Source organism: Oncorhynchus nerka, linkage group LG11, assembly GCF_034236695.1.
Source record: "Oncorhynchus nerka isolate Pitt River linkage group LG11, Oner_Uvic_2.0, whole genome shotgun sequence".
NCBI lineage: Eukaryota > Metazoa > Chordata > Actinopteri > Salmoniformes > Salmonidae > Oncorhynchus > Oncorhynchus nerka.
Window position 1 is genome coordinate 39863462 of NC_088406.1, and position 20262 is coordinate 39883723.

The window sequence follows — 20262 nt, forward strand, 5'->3', positions numbered from 1 at the left end:
CCCCAGCTGTTGTTAAATGAAACGGAACAACACATTATGGGATTTTAAAACATGTTTTGGGCAAATAACTACTTACCTTTAATTGAAGTCGGATGCAGTCAACCGTGTCAGTGTTTAGCAATTGCATATATCAGCTTTCCAATAGGCTGTGTCAGTGCTGATATGTGTAGTATGATTGCCCGCCTGAGCGGCCGAAGAAGCATCCGCCCCTTTGTTGCTCTTTGATTGAGCAAGTGTGAGCACCACGAGCTGCAGCTGGTTTCTGTCTCTAGCAGTGATTTCCATTTGGCCGTCACTCATTGACATGCAGGTCTTCCAAGGGAAGCACCAAGCATCTCACCTCGCTATCAAGCTCCGTTCTCTCTCATCTTCTCTCCAGCCCTCTAGATGCGCTGAGACAAGGGGCGTGGCGCAGGCGGTCATTCCTCTACTAGTCTGTCAGTGCACTAAACTGCAATGACAGACACGAGACTTTTCAGCAACATGCTTGTTCAATAAGGCAGATAGACTAAATTAGTGCCATAGGGAATAGTTTGCCATTTGGTAAGCAGTCATGAGACAGCATGGGCATCTATCTGTATGCTGGTGCTGAGGAGGATGTCGAGCAGTGTCCGCAGTAGTGTACTATACTGCATACACAAACACAGGATGACCAAACCCAAACATGTCTGTAACAACCTAATAATGATTAAGCAGTACACACACACAAATATACAGTTGAAGTCGGAAGTGTACATACACCTCAGCCAAATACACTTCAACTCAGTTTCACAATTCCTGACATTTAATCCTAGTAAAAAATTCCCTGTTTTAGGTCAGCTAGGATCACCACTTTATTTTAAGAATGTGAAATGTCAGAAAAATTGTGGAGAGAATGATTTATTTCAGCTTTCACTTCTTTCATCACATTCCCAGTGGGTCAGAAGTGTACATACACTCAATTAGTATTTGGTAGCATTGCCTTTAAATTGTTTAACTTGGGTCAAATGTTTCGGGTAGCCTTCCACAAGCTTCCCACAATAAATTGGGTGAATTTTGGCCCATTCCTCCTGACAGAGCTGGTGTAACTGAGTCAGGTTTGTAGGCCTCCTTGCTCGCACATGCTTTTTCAGTTCTGCCCACAAATTTTCTATGGGATTGAGGTCAGGGCTTTGTGATGGCCACTCCAATACCTTAACTTTGTTGTCCTTAAGCCATTTTGCCACAACTTTGGAAGTATGCTTGGGGTCATTGTCCATTTGGAAGACCCATTTGCGACGAAACTTTAACTTCCTGATTGATGTCTTGAGATGTTGCTTCAATATATCCACATAATTGTCCTACCTCATGATGCCATCTATTTTGTGAAGTGCACCAGTCCCTCCTGCAGCAAAGCACCCCCACAACATGATGCTGCCACCCCCGTGCTTCACGGTTGTGATGGTGTTCTTTGGCTTGCAAGCCTCCCCCTTTTTCCTCCAAACATAACAATGGTCATTATGGCCAAAATGTTATATTTTTGTGTGGTTGGCCCTGGGTTCCTCCTAATGCAAGACAATGCTAGACCTCATGTGGCTGGAGTGTGTCAGCAGTTCCTGCAAGAGGAAGGCATTGATACTATGGACTGGCCCGCCCGTTCCCCAGACCTGAATCCAATTGAGCACATCTGGGACATCATGTCTCGCTCCATCCACCAACGCCACGTTGCACCACAGACTGTCCAGGAGTTGGCGGATGCTTTAGTCCAGGTCTGGGAGGAGATCCCTCAGGAGACCATCCGCCACCTCATCAGGAGCATGCCCAGGCATTGTAGAGAGGTCATACAGGCACGTGGAGGCCACACACACTACTGAGCCTCATTTTGACTTGTTTTAAGGACATTACATTAAAGTTGGATCAGCCTGTAGTGTGACTCCAAATCCAGACCTCCATGGGATGATACATTTGATTTCCATTGATAATTTTTGTGTGATTGTGTTGTCAGCACATTCAACTATGTAAAGAAAAAAGTATTTAATAAGAATATTTCATTCATTCAGAACTAGGATGTGTTATTTTAGTGTTCCCTTTATTTTTTTGAGCAAAAAACGTGCTGCAAAATCCCTGCTGCAGTGTGTGCAAACCTGGTCAAGAACTACAGGACACGTATGATCTCTGTAATTGCAAACAAAGGTTTCTGTACCAAATATTAAGTTCTGCTTTTCTGATGTATCAAATACTTATGTCATGCATTAAAATGCAAATTAATTACTTAAAAATCATACGTGATTTTCTGGATTTTTGTTTTAGATTCCGTCTCTCACAGTTGAAGTGTACCTATGATAAAAATGACAGACCTCTACATGCTTTGTAAGTAGGAAAACCTGCAAAATTGGCAGTGTATCAAATACTTGTTCTCCCCAATGTAGGTTACTCGTGGGCGTAGTTTTGTGCCAAGTTTGGTATGGATAAAAAAGATGCTGCCAGGCAGAATTGAACTACATCCCACCAAAACAGGCTGAAATTTCAGGTAGTCTTTTCAAACAGCTCTTACAATAAAAGGGCATTATTGTAATAATTTTCACAATTTCACATTATTATTCCAACCCTGTGGAGATATATATAAAACAAAGGAAAAATCCAGTTTTTAACTGCACTGGGCCTTTAAATTCTGTGAACAAAAATAATATCCAACGCAGTCTCATTTCAAGAATCAATTTTGACTTGTTTGTTTCGGGTGTTAAGCTCAAATATGAGATTATAGCATCTATGGACCCTCTCAACCTTTTCAGTCATAAGTGGTGGACCACTGGTGTGTGACGTGTAGCCTATAGTTGAATTTTGAGCAGAAGGAAATTCACTCTGCTCTTTATCAACGCTCCAACTCACTGTAGCGAACCATCTCTGTCTTGATTACAAACTTATAAAACATGCAACTCAAATATGTAAATCATGAACATAATATAGAGGTAGGGCTTGAACCTCAAACAATTCTAATACAGTGATATGACATTATGTGATTGAGGAGTAATACAGCCTAATAATAATAATAGTAGTCTAATCATCACCATTATGCATAAATAATTCAAAGTACATTTTGATTGAATGTTATTCAACTAATTCAAATGTGAATGAGCTCCTTTGCATTCAGGATAAATCGCTTGGAAAACGTGCTGCAAAACGCTTGAAAATAATCCTATTTCACTAACTTGTCCGAGTCCGGCCTGGTTGCCAGTCTGTTCAACTATTACATGACATTCCTTGCATTCCGTGTCATTTGTCAAGATAGAGAGTAGGAGAGAATTGACACAGAGACTGGTACCCAGACTAAGTCAGGTCTACTATGAAGTAGAAATGCCCAGACAGACAGATGACATGCTCTATCCAAACCGATGATATACAACACATTCTTCTATAGCTTTTTATTACATATCAGATATTTGGTTAATCATCAGACCATGTGACTATTTGTTCACATAGGGCCACAGAAGCACAGAGGCATTATTCGGAAAATCACAACCACTTTGTGAGAATGCTGATGTGTATTTAATGACTGCATGAGATTTCAAGTTCACACAAAAAGACAGTTTGCCTTCACTTAACCCTGAAGGGGAAATATTACTGAAGACAATTCACATTGAATAAACATCAGCCCAGGGTAAATAATGAATGGTAGACAGCATTACAAGTTAAATACAGTATGTTGACAACATAACACATATACGACGACACTAATCATAAACACATACTCAAATTGTGCCGAAACTGTTAATGTATTTATATCTGTCATTTTTCCATAATTATTTGTTTCAGATGTCATAGTTAAAAACAATTGTCCAAATGTTAATGACATTGAATATGATTCTCTTTACATCACATGAAAAAAAAAAAAAAGTTTGTCCTTTCATAGAAAATGAATATCACAGCTTTAAAAAGTAATAATCAGATACCAAGCTGAAAGGATAGGTTATAGATTCTCAAAGATAATGAACTGGACCACAGGACAATACAGTAGCGTGGGCTTGCTATCTGTAAGGTGGCTGCATTGGCCTATGGTTACAGTAGCATACAGCCTGTAGTAACTGGTTATTAAGGCATACTAAGCAAACCATGGACCATTCTCAAACCAGTTCAAACCTCCACTGCTTCTACGTTTGGATTGACTCTTTCCTCTGCATTACAAAGTCATATGACAAGAGTATACCTTAAGAGAACCCTGTTCCATCTGATATAGTACCCTCAACGGCTATAGAACTATTCCTGTGCATGCTTGGGTTTCGTCTTGTTTCACACATTAACAATATTTCATTGGTTAAAGGAACCCAAACATGTATTCTTATAGCACATAGTTAGCATGCTGCTGGGTTTCTTCCCCCTCATTCACCTTGACTTTCAGATAAGGGTTGCACATTTCTAGCAACTTTTGCAAAATTCCCAGGTTTTCCAGAAATCCTGGTTGGAACTTCCAGGAATCAGGAGTGAATTCATCTTGAAACCCAGAACCCAATGCTGGCCTCAGGTTACGGGTGGGGAAAGAGACTAGGTGGGAATAAGCAGAACATCCAGATTCCTAAAACCAGAATTTCTGGAAAACCTGGGGATTTTGGGACAGTTACCAGAATTGTGCAACTCTACCTCAGTTACACCTTTACTTCTAGATACATTAACTGTGAACAGTACTACTGCAGTAATACTACTGTTACTACAATAGGTCAACAGCAGTAGTCTTGAAACAAACAGTTCCATCTGAAATTTAAACAAGAATCCTGCTTTCAGTTTATATTCATATCACCTACGTGACTTTTTAAATTCCGGTGTCCTCTTCTCACCAACATTGAACACAAATAACTTAGCGATTATACATCAGCCTACCTACACACAACGTCCATCTTAGTTACTATAATATTTGACATTATTATAATGTCATTATACCGTTCATTATGAAGATATAAAGTGCTTAACAGTTGTATCAAACCCTAGTAACATTTCTAAAGGCTATTAGTCAACTAAAGCATTTATGTATAGATAGATTTCTTTATAGAAGAATACAAATCGTGTTGTAATTAAAGCTCTAAAGGAAAGAGAGGAAGAGGACATGGGGTGCATCCCAAATGGTACCCAATTCCCTTTGTAGTGCACTATAAATCAGGAATAGGGTGCCATTTTGGAAACAAACCTAGCCTCTACTCTAGGCACTTGGGTAGATCTGAAAGAATAGGATATGTTTAATCAATATGGTAGTACCTCAGCCTTTCCCTTTGACAGACTATGCAGGTAGAAGTTGCCAATTTGCTTACACCTATCCAGACCTCTCATATCTACACCAGTGCACTGCGGGTAAGGGCTATGGTAAGTGTCATGGGGTTAGGTGTTGACTGTCCCAAATTGCACCCTATTCTCTATATTTTGTCTGGTCAAAAGTAGTGACAATATGGAATAGGGTGCCATTTGGGACGTAGACTTGTTCCCGGATGGAGCCTATTTGTCCCGTTTCTCTACTTGTTTCTGGTTAGTATTAGGATCCCGTAGCTGGTAGTCCTCCAGGATGGCCACAGCCGTCTGTTTGCCAGTCTTCTTCACCGCAGCTTTAATGCCCAGGTTGTCAATGTTGAAGGCGGTGACGCCCATGTTAATGGCTGAGTTCACAGCATGGTCTGTGGCCTGGCCGGCTGCAGCCCCATACCTTATAAATCACACACAACCAACTGTTGAGAGGGGGAGGGCTGCAGGAAGGAGGGCAATTACAGGGAACAGCAAGGACAGCAACATGCAACTAGCATTAAAGCCCCCACCCATGCAGATCATGAATTCAACAGAATTATTCAAGTTGTCTGACTATTCATAAATCTATAAATATACAGCTGATTATATTGTGGGGCTGGTGACTGCACTTATTTCTACAGATAATACACATCAATTCAATAAGTGCATCAATTCATACTATGATTACGTATTAGGAATAGTTATATTGTTTTCGATAAAGTCAGGAAAAAGAGTTGGTTAGTTAGACACCAGAGAAATCAGTGTCAGCCACATTACGGGAGCATAGCCCAGTAGGATAGAAGAGTAGCCTGTTGAGAGAGTACAGGTGAATCTAGCAGCTCTACATTCAGACCACCTAGAAACAGAGGCTAAGCCTTGGCCATGCTGCTCGTTATTAAGGAGGGTTCATTAAAGGCTGGCTTTAAATACATGTCTTCTTGTCATTAGGAGTGTCTAAGATGTTTTGTAGACCCCTAAATCTGAAAAATAAGTGGAAGAGGGAAATGTACAGTAAGTGTTTGCTTGTTTTTTTGCTTATAAAACACAAGTGAGTGTTTGCAAGATACACTGCAAAAACCTGGTTTAGCAAAACCTGGTCTAGCAAAACCTGGCCTAGCAAAACCTGGCCTAGCAAAACCTGGTCCAGAAAGCAAAAGAACAGACATACACATCCAAGCTAGGTGGACAGGAGCAAATGTAGAGTCAAACAAGTAGTACTGCCAATCAGACATGGTGAATGAGCTGAGCACAGAACACAGTCGGCTGGTAGCCTAGCGGTTAGAGCGTTGGGTCAGTAACTGAAAGGTCCCTGGTTCGATTACCCAAGCACACAAGGTGAAAAATCTGTCCATGTGCCCTTGAACAAGGCACTTAACCTTAATTTGCTCCATGAGCGCCGCACTACTATGTCTGACCTTATAAAATAACACATTTCACTTCACCTATCCGGTGTATGTGACAATACAACATCTTTACTTATTTTGACATGGATGCGTCTCAAATGGCACCCCATTCCCTATTTAGTGCACTACTTTTGACCAGGACCCATAGGCTCATCGGGTGCCATTTGAGACGCAGCCATGTTGAATGAGAAGAGCACAGACAACACGTTGGTTGAAGTGTACAGAGAAAGACCTACTTATGCTTGACAGTGTTGACGGTTTCGGAGGCAACAGAGACGGTGATGTTCTTTGCTGCTACTTCCAAGCCAGTCCACATGGTAGCGAAGCCTTCAGGTAGGATGACAGGAACCACAACAATGACTAGACACTTGGTAGAATAGGGGGCACATGATCCATGTGAACCATCCTTACAGGACAAGACAGACCAATAGGAACGACGGCCATGAGTAGCGGATGGCCGTCCTATAGCCTCTGGCCATAAAACATTATCTATTCATTTCCCCTGAATCTCCACTGTTCGTTGACAGCCAGCAGGTGATCTACTGCGCACGGCCAACGTTTGTGTTGTTCTGTCTTGTCCTATACAATGAGTAGTCTAGTGACTATAACAACCACAACAGTGACCACATGTACCTTGAACTCCGCTAGCAGCCACCACCATGGCTCCATCAATGTTGGATCGTCCATCTTTGTCTTTCTTCATGGACTCCGGGACCAACTTGCCTCCATGTTTCTTCACGTGGGGAGCTAGCTCTCTACCCACACACCCTGCCACCATACACACACCGTCCACTACAAACACACCCAGTCATAACACAACACGCACCCCGTCATAACATAATACACACCACCACACACACAGTCCACTACAAACAACACACACACACCATCATAGCACAAAACACATCCCATCATAACACAACCAGTCATAACACACACCACTCATAACACAACACACATCCGTCATAACACAACACACACCACCATACAAATCATCAACTACTAACACAACACACCCATTCACAACCAATCAGACAACTCCTTCCAACACCAAAACCAATCAGAGAGTCAACTCCTTCCAACACCAGAACCAATCAGACAGTCAACTCCTTCCAACACCAGAACCAATCAGACAGTCAACTCCTTCCAACACCAGAACCAGAGAGTCAACTCCTTCCAAACCAGAACCAATCAGACAGTCAACTCCTTCCAACACCAGAACCAATCAGACAGTCAACTCCTTCCAACACCAGAACCAATCAGACAGTCAACTCCTTCCAACACCAGAACCAATCAGACACTCAGCTGCTTCTCACCAAGGAACTGGCTGACGCGGACAGCGCCCCCGGTGGCCTGTTTGGCTACATGCAATCCCTTGGAGACAGAGGGGCTGACATGGGCTGGCTTGTCCTCTGGGGTGATGTGCTCACGCAGTTTGGACGCCCCCTTCTGGATGGCTATGCCAGTGAACTCAGCCCCCTTCACCAGGCCCCAGCTCAGCCACGATGCCCCTGGATGGAAAAAAAACACAGTAGGTGTGAGTGAAACACAGCATACATTCCCTAACCTTAACCCCTACAGCCTCGGGTTAGGATGCCATTGGTTAAGGTTAAGCGTTGTTGGGGTTAGGGCCCTGGGTCTGACCTGTGAGGATGCCGCTGGCCACTTTCTCGCTCCACTCTGGCAGATTCTTCTCCTCCTCCTCTCCTGCTGCTGGGGCCTCCTCTTCCTCGAGGGAAGCGATGGACACCTTCTGGCTCAGGTTGATGCTGTCTGCTGCCTCATTTGGAGCCTGCAGCAGCAGCAGGACTTGTATTAATATGGTGCTTTGAAACAGCGGTTTTATGACACCTGGTGGTGTACATGTACAGCATTGGCAGAAGAACATAGAAGTTTGATTAACTCTGCTTCGTTGTCATGGTCCTCTTACAACAAATACAGGACTGGATAGCCTAGCTGGAGCCTAGCAGACCCTGCCTCATGGTAACTTCAAGTGCCTTATCCTAACTCTCCTAGTCACATCATAGTAACCTCCTAGTAGTAGCCTCCTGCTACCCTAGGGTGCCTCTTCTCCCTCTATCCCCATCCTGAGCACAACGTCTCATTCTTCTCCAAACAAAGAAATGGTCACCAGACATTTCAGATGTCTCCTTGCTTGAGGAAAACAGACAGAGGGGCATTGTTCTAACACCATCATTGCTATTCTCAACAAGACACAACCTCCTAAATGTACATATATTCAATATGTGATCATGAAACGCCTACTTGTTTATTGCATTCCATCCCAGAAGCAGCTGTCCATGTGAGAGGTAGTTTATCAACAACATTCCCTCAGTTAAAACCTGGCTGAATACTGTTGCTCGGAGACAGAACCCCCGTCTGACTCCATTACTGTAGTGACTACTGAGGCCGTGTTGTGTTCTAGCCAGATAAGAGCATTAGCACACATTAATGCTCTTCATCTGCCTGACGTTCTAAATTCCCTAACTGCTGAGGCCAGGCGTATTCAGGGAGCAAGCAGTGCAGTAGAGCCTTTAGTGTATGTATCCCAAATGGCACCCAATATCCTACATCGTGCACTACTTGGGACCAGGTCCCATAGAGCTCTGGTTAAAAGTAGTGTGCTGTGTAGGGAATAAGGTGCCATTTGGGAAACATGGAAATTTCTTTCTCGACCCACAGTGTCTGCCCTATAACCTCAGTATCTGCCCTAGACATTGAGAAGGCCCAAGACCCACAGGCGAAGTAGAGCGCCTTACAGCAGCAAGCAGTCATTTTCACACCAGAATAGAGCAGCATTTACATCATTAGTAACATCATTGACCAATCAAATATTGACCAATCAGACTGAATCGTTATTGAGGCTAGAGAGAGCAGAATAGCTCATGTTAATCTACTACTGCATTAAATCTAGGCTGTCCTAAATAGACCACTATTCTGTATGCTGTCCACTATTTTGACCAGGCTCTGTTCAAAGGTAGGGCACTATGCAGAAAATAGGGTTCCATTTCGGGATAAATCCCTCATTTGAATCTTACATTCCACTGGGATCATTGGCTGGGAAATAAGAAAACACAGAACAACGCTTGGGAATGACGTCAAACTGTCGCTGTTTCTGAATTGCTGATTAAGAATGGATGTAGGCAACCCTGTCATTCTTTTCATCCAAAGTCCATATAACCTTCCGCACAAGGTAACGTGTCATGGTGTGGTGTGACAATGACTCAAATACACCGGAAATCAGCAAAAATGCATCAGGCAGAGAGACAGATTTATAATTCTATTACTAATATTCTATTACTATTCCTTGGACCACCAGACACCTTCATATGGGCCAGTCAGAGAGCAGGACCCTACGGGCCATGGTCAAATGTAGTGCACTATATAGGGAATAGAGCGCCATTTGAGACACAGCCTTAGCAGCTCACCTGCACCCGGAGGTCTGTCATCTGGGACAGCAGGTCCTGGAACAGCTGTCTGTCTTCTATAGGCAGTTCAGAGGACAGCACAACGCCCACGTAGGACCCCGGGGCGGACGCCATCATGTCGGGGAACATGAACACCCCTGTGTTACACAGCAGGACGGGGGAGTCAGTGGCCATCAGCGGGTACAGCCAATCACACACCTGGAATACATCAACAGTACAGCCAATCACACACCTGGAATACATCAACAGTATAACCCATCACACACCTGGAATACATCAACAGTACAGCCAATCACACACCTGGAGTACATCAACAGTATAACCCATCACACACCTGGAATACATCAACAGTACAGCCAATCACACACCTGGAATACATCAACAGTACAGCCAATCACACACCTGGAATACATCAACAGTATAACCCATCACACACCTGGAATACATCAACAGTACAGCCAATCACACACCTGGAATACATCAACAGTACAGACAATCACACACCTGGAATACATCAACAGTATAACCCATCACACACCTGGAATACATCAACAGTACAGCCAATCACACACCTGGAATACATCAACAGTATAACCCATCACACACCTGGAACACATCAACAGTATAACCCATCACACACCTGGAATACATCAACAGTATAACCCATCACACACCTGGAACACATCAACAGTATAACCCATCACACACCTGGAACACATCAACAGTACAGCCAATCACACACCTGGAATACATCAACAGTATAACCCATCACACACCTGGAACACATCAACAGTATAACTCATCACACACCTGGAACACATCAACAGTACAGCCAATCACACACCTGGAATACATCAACAGTATAACCCATCACACACCTGGAACACATCAACAGTACAGCCAATCACACACCTGGAATACATCAACAGTATAACCCATCATACACCTGGAACACATCAACAGTACAGCCAATCACACACCTGGAACACATCAACAGTACAGCCAATCACACACCTGGAACACATCAACAGTACAGCCAATCACACACCTGGAATACATCAACAGTATAACCCATCACACACCTGGAACACATCAACAGTATAACCCATCACACACCTGGAACACATCAACAGTACAGCCAATCACACACCTGGAACACATCAACAGTACAGCCAATCACACACCTGGAATACATCAACAGTATAACCCATCACACACCTGTAACACATCAACAGTACAGCCAATCACACACCTGGAATACATCAACAGTATAACCCATCACACACCTGGAACACATCAACAGTACAGCCAATCACACACCTGGAATACATCAACAGTATAACCCATCACACACCTGGAGTACATCAACAGTATAACCCATCACACACCTGGAACACATCAACAGTATAACCCATCACACACCTGGAATACATCAACAGTAAAACCCATCACACACCTGGAATACATCAACAGTATAACCCATCACACACCTGGAATACATCAACAGTATAACCCATCACACACCTGGAACACATCAACAGTACAGCCAATCACACACCTGGAATACATCAACAGTATAACCCATCACACACCTGGAATACATCAACAGTATAACCCATCACACACCTGGAATACATCAACAGTATAACCCATCACACACCTGGAATACATCAACAGTATAACCCATCACACACCTGGAATACATCAACAGTTTAACCCATCACACACCTGGAACACATCAACAGTACAACCAATCACACACCTGGAATACATCAACAGTATAACCCATCACACACCTGGAACACATCAACAGTACAGCCAATCACACACCTGGAACACATCAACAGTACAGCCAATCACACACCTGGAATACATCAACAGTATAACCCATCACACACCTGGAATACATCAACAGTACAGCCAATCACACACCTGGAATACATCAACAGTATAACCCATCCCACACCTGGAATACATCAACAGTACAGCCAATCACACACCTGGAATACATCAACAGTACAGCCAATCACACACCTGGAACACATCAACAGTACAGCCAATCACACACCTGGAATATATCAACAGTATAACCCATCACACACCTGGAATACATCAACAGTATAACCCATCCCACACCTGGAATACATCAACAGTACAGCCAATCACACACCTGGAATACATCAACAGTACAGCCAATCACACACCTGGAACACATCAACAGTACAGCCAATCACAAACCTGGAATATATCAACAGTATAACCCATCACACACCTGGAACACATCAACAGTACAGCCAATCACACACCTGGAATACATCAACAGTACAGCCAATCACACAAGACAGTACAGGGAGTTTATACGGAACGACTAACCTAACCCCCCTCCCCAGACCAGGCTTACTGGGATATTCCACAATGACAAGTCGACCCCAACCCACCCCAACTCCATGATACAGTACTATTAACTCACTGTGAAGACAAACACATCAAGTGGGCTGTTACTATCTCTGACACTCCCACATAGCCATACAGCTGTTGATTACATTCAGGCCTTGGTGAAACATTAGAGTTGTATTATTTCCATTTCCTTATCTTATCACCAGTCTCAGTACATTTTTACACACTTCAGGTGCATGTGTGCTAAATACTACGGTCTGACATAAACGTTCTGCCATGTAATTCTACAGTGCATCAACGGGCCAGTTAGTCACATTAGTCCTTTAGTCTGAGTCGGTCCAGTGCTGAGGTGTGGAAAGCATGGGGACAGTATTACTGAGGGGACAACCTTCTCCACTGTCCTACTCACTTCAGACACACAGCGTGGGGTGTTTGTGTGTGTCTGTGTGATTGTGTTATCTATCTCAGGCTCTGTTCAAAGACTAGTGGTGCTGGTGTAATATTCTGTCCATGTGGCAGGCAGCAGACAGACCTCTGGCTCTATGCTGCTGCTGTCTTGTCATGACACCACAGGGACGGGGAAACCAAAGAGGGAAACCGTCCCCCTATAATCTGGCTCAACTAGGCCTACATTCCTACATACAGGAAAACACAGGGAAGATTCAACACCCTGTCGGTCTCTTTGCTGTAACTAGTTGTGACACAGGTATCTGTAAACCTGACAGAGTGGCCACTGGGGTTTCCCACCATGACAACATAGAGAACTCCTGCCTGGGATTAGGGCCACTGAGTCACTAATCACATGATGTAGGACACAGATCATTAGTTAGCCTATCCCACATATACACGAGCCCAATCCTATTCTAAACACCAACCACACACACACACCTCTGTATGAGAGGGAGTTTATGAGCAGAGGCAGAGCAAATCACTTATGATGAAATCGTGTTAGAGTGCACAACGGATACAGAGAGAGATCAAAGAAACAGATACCAAGAACCCTGTGATTTCATCATACACTGAAATGCTGAGATACAATAAGTGTTGACACTATTGAGGGCGCTGTAAATGGCAACACCCACAGTAGACAGTGACTAGAATTCATCACCCCATCCCCCCACATCCCTCTTACCTGCAGGAAGGCTGGGGGCCGGTTGGGCACTCTCTCTGACTGCTGGCTGGTGAACTTGACCATCCGCAGGTACCCTGGGTAGGAGGGAGCGCTGACCTGGCCGTCAGGTGTGACAAAGAATATCTGTACCCCGTGAGGCAGGAAGAAGAGTTCCTCTCCATCCTCCCCCAGGCTATGAGGAGAGGGGGGAGAGGGGGACATGTGGCTGTAGAACTCCTCTCCCACCAGCGACATTTCTCCAGACTCTGTCCCGTAGGAGATAGTCAGGTGGCCGTCAGCCGCCTGGGAAGAGTAGGCTGGGGGCAGCTCGCCAGGCACCACAGACTGTCTAGTGGGAGAAAGAGGCAAGGAGGGAAACACACTGCCTCCCACATCTCCACCTTGGCGGTTAGTCATCAGCAGCTTGGGTGGAGACGGCCGCTCTGGTTTCTCCTTCTCCAGTTTGGGGTAGAGGTTTGAGTTAGAGGCTGTCCCTGGGACTCCATTAGAGGCATCTAGAGGTGGTGGGAACTCAGGGTCTGGGCTGGTCTCTAGGACCGCCAATCGAGTGGTGATGTTGTTCAGAGTCTCCTGCATCTTGTGCTGCATCTGGCGGGCTGACTCCCAGGAGCACCCCACACACTCATGCCCCTGTGAGGGCACACTGATGGCCCTGAGGAGGTGCTGGCGTCCCTGTGTGTACTGGGCCAGGGCCTGGGCCTTGTGGCCAGCTTCATCCTCGGTCAGGCCCCTGTTGATGCACTCAAAGGCCTTCTCATAGCCGTCTTTGATCACCTGCAGCCTGGCTCTGTCAAAGGCATCTTGACTGGCTTCCTCCATGCCTGCAAAGAAGACAAGAAAATACATCCATCTGAGATATTTCTACAAGGATCTGTTCACACCACAAGTAGCAATCTAACTGGCAAAGGTTAAATGCTAAGAATGAATTACCAATAGCTAGCTAAATAGCTCAATTCAAGGAAGCAACAGTTGAGAATCTCAACAACAGCTAACTATTTAGCTAGCATAGCTCTTTACATGAATTATGCATAAAGTCAAAGGCAAGCAATATCATTACTGTAACTAGCTAGCTAGGTTTGCAACGAGAGTAACTTATTAGTTATCAGGTAATAACATCTAAATCCCCTGCTTGAATAGCAAGCAAGCCAATTAGTTAGCTAGTTGTGTGTACTTTACCCTTGGGGTGTCGGTAGCTAGCTAGCTATCATGAAAACAAAAAAACTTGAAACATTTTGTCAATCAAAAGCCATCTAATCTGATAAATCATTACCCGTTAACGTTAGACGACAAGCTCCTGTCAAGTGAATGTGATCAACGTCTGACGTCTGTCTTTTTAGCAGTCTGAACAAGATTTCAAGCTTTTCTAGCAAGGGAAGGTTCTGTGTCATGCGCCTCCAACAACCATGTTAGGCTAATCAACAAAAGAAAATGTAGCGAGAACGAGATCCCCGACCCTCAAAGAGTTGAACTGGTGGAATTCTGGAACAGTTTTGTAATCTTCTGTGTTTACACGTCTTTTCTACGGCGAAGTATAAGAGACAAATAGTTCAAAGTCATAAAGTAAGTCACGATAAGACTGATGGAGGAGGGCGCTGTTGCTCTTCCCTGACAGAAGGGCCACAGTTTTCCACTTTGCCCCAGCCTGACAAAGTGAGAGCAAAGAGAATCTGATGGGGGCATAGCTGCGGGAAGGAGTGCCCTCTGCTCATACAGGAGTAATAAAGGCATAATACACTAATTTAAGGAGTTTATTTTATTCTACATTTGACATTAAACATGTATTCTTTAATTGTTATTTATCATGGGATGCTGCAGCACCCTCAGCACCCTTCCTTCCAGCGGCTATGCATTCATTATTGAGTCAAGTGTTAGTTTTACACTTAAGACATGACTCTACGATGTTAGAATTTTGTCTCTTGTATAATACATTCTATACATTAGTTTATACTGGATTAAGCATACATTTTTGTTAACTGTAATTTAGGTTCCAACACTCCATCTTGTGCCAATCTCAGTTCTTGGTTTCAATAGTTTATTTGTTCTAAGATATTGTCAATTGGATAGGCTTTCTGCAAGGTTTTGTATATCTTACCTATCATATGAGTATCCTTTTCTGACTCAAATAGGATTCCCTCAACATTGCTCTGATGTCCAAAAGATTTCAGGTTGAAATTTGGTGATATAAAACTTTCAAATTGTATGTATTTGAAAATGTCTACAATGGTCAGTCCAAAATGGCCTTTTAATTCTGTCATGTAAGTAATTGTATTTCCTATTACCAAGTAATTTACAATTTCTATGCCTTTTAGTATACTATGTGGGCCAATTTACTGTTGAACTCTGACAGTTACTTTACATTAGTGGCAGGGCTCTAGACTTTTTCCCCCCCAGTGCTAAGTAAGACAACTGAGATGGTAGTTTATAAGTCAAAGTAAGCTATTTCATATAACATATTCAGGGAATGCATGATTTATATTTTGATGTGCAACCTGTCAAAATAAGATCCAGAATTATCAGAATTATTATCTTTGTGCATGTTGGCCTAGGCTATAAACTATTGTTCACCATGGGCCTGATTCCAACCCAAGTTAAGCCCGCATAAATGGAACATAATTCCCTTTTGATGCACTTTTCTCTCTATGCATATTCTGACCTTGAATTTAAGCATGAGAATAGCATTTTGGGTTGAGATCGAGTAAATGATCGAGTAAATGAAGGTGTGGCTGAGGTGTGTCCACAGATATGCTGTATTCTGACCTTTACTTAATTCCCTCAGAATTCCACCACCTTTACGCGCAAGGAAACCATGAATAAGGTCTAACGAACCTAGCGGTTCCAAGTACTTTGTTTTTCCCGTTAGAAATAACACCATTCTCTATTTACTGTCATTTATAACTTGATAAGAGCTAGGTAAATGAGTCATTTGTTTGGATAAGAGAATTGTAAATATAAATGACAGCCATATGGCAGCAAACTGAAACATATCGAAATATTTCCCACAGTAAGGTTTATGAAATGCTGTGCCATTCTGCGAAATGTAAATTGTACAGCCTTTTAACTTACAGGGATGGTCACTCTTGAATGTCTTAATTCTAGGATACCTAACTTTCTGCTTCCTATTTCTATCATGTTAAATATTAGCCACGATCAGTATCGACCATCAGTAGGCCTAATAACAACACATATTGATCCAATGTACTGTTAGTTCCCTTCAATTGGTTTAGCCTACATTATCATTCCATTTAATTACATAATTTTATTGACCTTAGTTTGCTTCCTCTGTAAACGCAGTCACAGCCATGTGGTTGTTGCTGAAGATTATTAGCAACAATTGATAATATAAAAGACATGTAGGCTAATTAAATCGTTATGGAGCAGAGCGCAGACCAAGCCAAAACAGTTTGAACCCAACGGATGGCGCAATACTTGGCTGTGTCATCACACAATTCCATGGTTAGTGCAGGCAATAGACGAGGGTATAGCCCAGAATTATATTGAATTATACTTATATAATCACGCCATACCACAATAAACATAAAGTTCGAATGCAGAGACTCCGAGATCATTGAGTGCTTTTGAAATATGTAGCCTCTGTCTCAGCACAATGGACAGCTAGGCTGTTCTGGTATTCAATATAGGCTACAAGATAGATAGGGCAATTCACCTATTACAAACAGCCTAAGTGAATGCAGCCTTACACACAGCTGCCTTACCAAAATAATGCAAACTGAAAGCAGAAAGTAGTAGCGTAGTTATCCATGCATGGAAACAAACATACTGAATAGCAGTTTGGCTTAGAATCCCGACACAACTGCGAAAGCTAACGAATGCAAACAGATCAAAACAGCGGTACCAAGGATTAGGCGTATTAAACAAAATATCAGATCGATAAAGGCATGAGACAATCTATATTTAGGCTAGTTACATTAACAGTAAACAAAAAGGCGAATGGAGATCCAAATAACCAAAACATGGCCCACAGCAGGGAGATGCAGCCATGCACAGCTGTCTTGCCAAATAAATAGGCCAATACAGGCCCGCTTCAAACATGGAAAATCCTCCCACTCGCTCATGAGTTCAGCAACACGTTGTGATATGGCACAATACCCTTCTGTGAATCAAATTCAACCCACATAATCAATTAAGCAATGCCAGCCTACCATAAACACGTTTCCAAACGTACAGTTCCATTTACAGCAATGAAAACCAATAGGCTACCAAGAAAACTATAATAGAAAGTAGCCTATATACAATGCCTTCTGAACGTATTCAGACCTGTTGACAGACCCTTTACTCAGTACTTTGTTGAAGCACCTTTGGCAGGGATTACAGCCTCAAGTCTTCTTGGGTATGACACTACAAGCTTGGCACACATGTATTTGGGGAGTTTCTCCCATTCTTCTCTGCAGATCCTCTCCAGCTCTGTCAGGTTGGATGGGGAGTGTCGCAGCACAGCTATTTTCAGGTCTCTCCAGAGATGTTCAATCGGGTTCAAATCCGGACTCTGTCTGGGCCACTCAAGGACATTCAGAGACTTGTCCCGAAGCCACTCCTGCGTTGTCTTGGCTGTGTGCTTAGGGTCATTGTCCTGTTGGAAGGTGAACCATTCCCCCAGTCTGAGGTCCTGAGCGCTCTGGAGCAGGTTTTCATCTCGCTGTACTTTGCTCTGTTTACCTTTCCCTCAACCCTGACTAGTATCCTAGTCCCTGCTGCCACCACCATGCTTCACCGTAGGGATGGTGCCAGGTTTCCTATAGACGTGATGCTTGGCATTCAGGCCAAAGAGTTCAATCTTGTTTTCACCAGAACAGAGAATCTTGTTTCTCATGGTCTGAGAGTCTTTAGGTGCCCTTTGGCAAACTCCAAGCGGGCTGTCATGGGTCTTTTACTGAGGAGTGGCCTCCGTCTGGCCACTACCATAAAGGCCTGATTGGGGGAGTGCTGCAGAGATGGTTTTCCTTCTGGAAGGTTCTCTCATCTCCACAGAGGAACTCTGAAGCTCTGTCAGAGTGACCATCGGGTTGTTGGTCACCTCCCTGACCAAGGCCCTTCTCCCCCGATTGCTCAGTTTGGCCGGGTGGCCAGGTCTAGGAAGAGTCTTGGTGGTTCCAAACTTCTTCCATTTAAGAATGATGGAGGCCACTGTGTTCTTGGGGACCTTCAATGCTGCGGAAATGTTTTGGTACCCTTCCCCAGATCTGTGCCTCGACACAATCCTGTCTCTGAGCTCTACCGACAATTCCTTCGACCTCATGGCTTGGTTTTTGATCTGACATGCACTGTCAACTGTGGGACCTACTGTGGGACAGGTTTGTGCCTTTCCAAATCATGTCCAATCAATTTGGACTCTAAACACGTTGTAAAAACATCTCAAGGATAATCAATGGAAACAGGATGCACCTGAGCAGAATTTCAAGTCTCATAGCAAAGGGTCTGAATACTTATGTAAATAAATACGTTTTTTATTTGTAATACATTTGCAAAAATGCCTTAAAAGCTGTTTTCGTTTTGCCATTATGGGGTATTATGTGTAGATTGCTGAGTTGTTTTTTTAAAATCCATTTTAGAAAAAGCCTGTAACGTAACAAAATGTGGAAAAAGTCAAGGGGTCTGAATACTTTCTGAAGGCATTGTATAAAGACGAGAGGGCCTGAGAGTAGGTGGCACTATAGAGAGGGGCCTGAGGGACGAGGGGCCTGAGTGATGAGGTCTGCAGATGACACTCAGTGACCCCTCTATCTCTCCCTCAGGCCTCACGGAAGAGCAACAGCTCTCATCAGACACAGTAAAAACATGCAGCTACAGTGCATAAAGAGAGGATGGGAAAAAAACGTTTCTTTCATGCAAGCCTGTGTAAGTGCAGTGTCCTGTAGACGTTTTGCGAATGATTCGGTGAAGGTAACACAGTGAAAGACATTGGGGGGGAAATGAAAGAATAAAGCAAGCAAGGGGCTCTCGAGTGGCGCAGTAGTCGAAGGCACTGCATATCAGTGCTAGAGGCGTCACTACAGACCCTGGTTCGATTCCAGGCTGTATCACAATCGGCCGTGAATGGGAGTCCCATAGGGTAGCGCACAATTGGCCCAGCGTCGTTAGGGTTTGCCCGGGGTAGGCCGTCATTATAAATAAGAATTTGTTCTTAACTGACTTGCCTAGTTAAATAAAGGTTCAAGAAAACAATTAAAAAGGGAAGTATGGAAAGATCAGAGCTTGGAAACACAAAAAAAAGGAAGGATCTGAAAGGGTTCTTGCTATCTGGGCTCCTACCTCCCATTGAAGTTGACATTTTAAATGGTTAAGGAGACGGTAAGGGTTAAGTTTAGGGTAGGGAGATCCCAAGAAACCGAGTTTGCACTACCCGAGTTTAAGACACCCCGGAAGGGACATCAAAGCATTTTAATTGGTTAACAGCATTTGCCTTGTTGTGCACCGCCAAACCAGATACTTTATTTAGCTAGCTAAATTCATAGCATGGCTTGATTGATTTATATAGTTTGGTCAAGCGTACACGTGACACACTAGTTACATTAACTTACCGGTAGCTTAGCTTGCTAGCTAGGTAACTTTTCAATGGTGCGTCTTTCAGTTTCAACTTTAGCGTTGCCATTTCGACCTCACGAGAGCGAGGGTAAACAAGTTTAGAAACGAAACCGTGGGTCGATCTGCTAAGACAGCAGAGGCA

At 43.6% G+C, this 20262-nt stretch overlaps 1 protein-coding gene across 3 annotated transcripts; it reads right to left on the reverse strand.

Annotated features, from left to right (window-relative positions):
• Window positions 1–3365: 3365 nt before the first annotated feature.
• LOC115136851 (spartin-like) lies at window positions 3366–20209 on the reverse strand. Of its 3 annotated transcripts, none has more exons than XM_029672694.2 (8): window positions 20117–20209; window positions 13581–14401; window positions 10052–10249; window positions 8268–8415; window positions 7940–8134; window positions 7257–7415; window positions 6860–6950; window positions 3366–5641 (listed from the first exon to the last, which is right to left on the reverse strand). In XM_029672694.2, exons 2-8 carry the CDS (start codon window positions 14397–14399, stop codon window positions 5437–5439), a joined length of 1815 nt encoding a protein of 604 aa, XP_029528554.1. In that variant the 5' UTR covers window positions 14400–14401; window positions 20117–20209; the 3' UTR covers window positions 3366–5436. The 3 variants fall into 3 exon arrangements, with proteins under 3 accessions (XP_029528554.1, XP_029528553.1, XP_029528555.1); XM_029672693.2 differs by lacking the exon at window positions 20117–20209 and adding an exon at window positions 14851–15191; XM_029672695.2 differs by lacking the exon at window positions 20117–20209 and adding an exon at window positions 14851–15196 and having other exon boundaries at window positions 5549–6200.
• Between the last annotated feature and the right edge of the window lie 53 nt (window positions 20210–20262).

What these genes read in the sequence shown, in the direction of transcription:
- LOC115136851 (XM_029672693.2), bottom strand. Translation starts at nt 14,968, where the DNA reads ATGACACAGAACCTTCCCTTGCTAGAAAAGCTTGAAATCTTGTTCAGA. An exon ending in GGCCCCCAGCCTTCCTGCAG is followed by an intron (nt 10,250 to 13,580) that starts GTAAGAGGGATG and finishes GATGTATTCCAG; the next exon opens with GTGTGTGATTGGCTGTACCC. An exon ending in GGCTGCTAGCGGAGTTCAAG is followed by an intron (nt 6,951 to 7,256) that starts GTACATGTGGTC and finishes TCCTACCTGAAG; the next exon opens with GCTTCGCTACCATGTGGACT.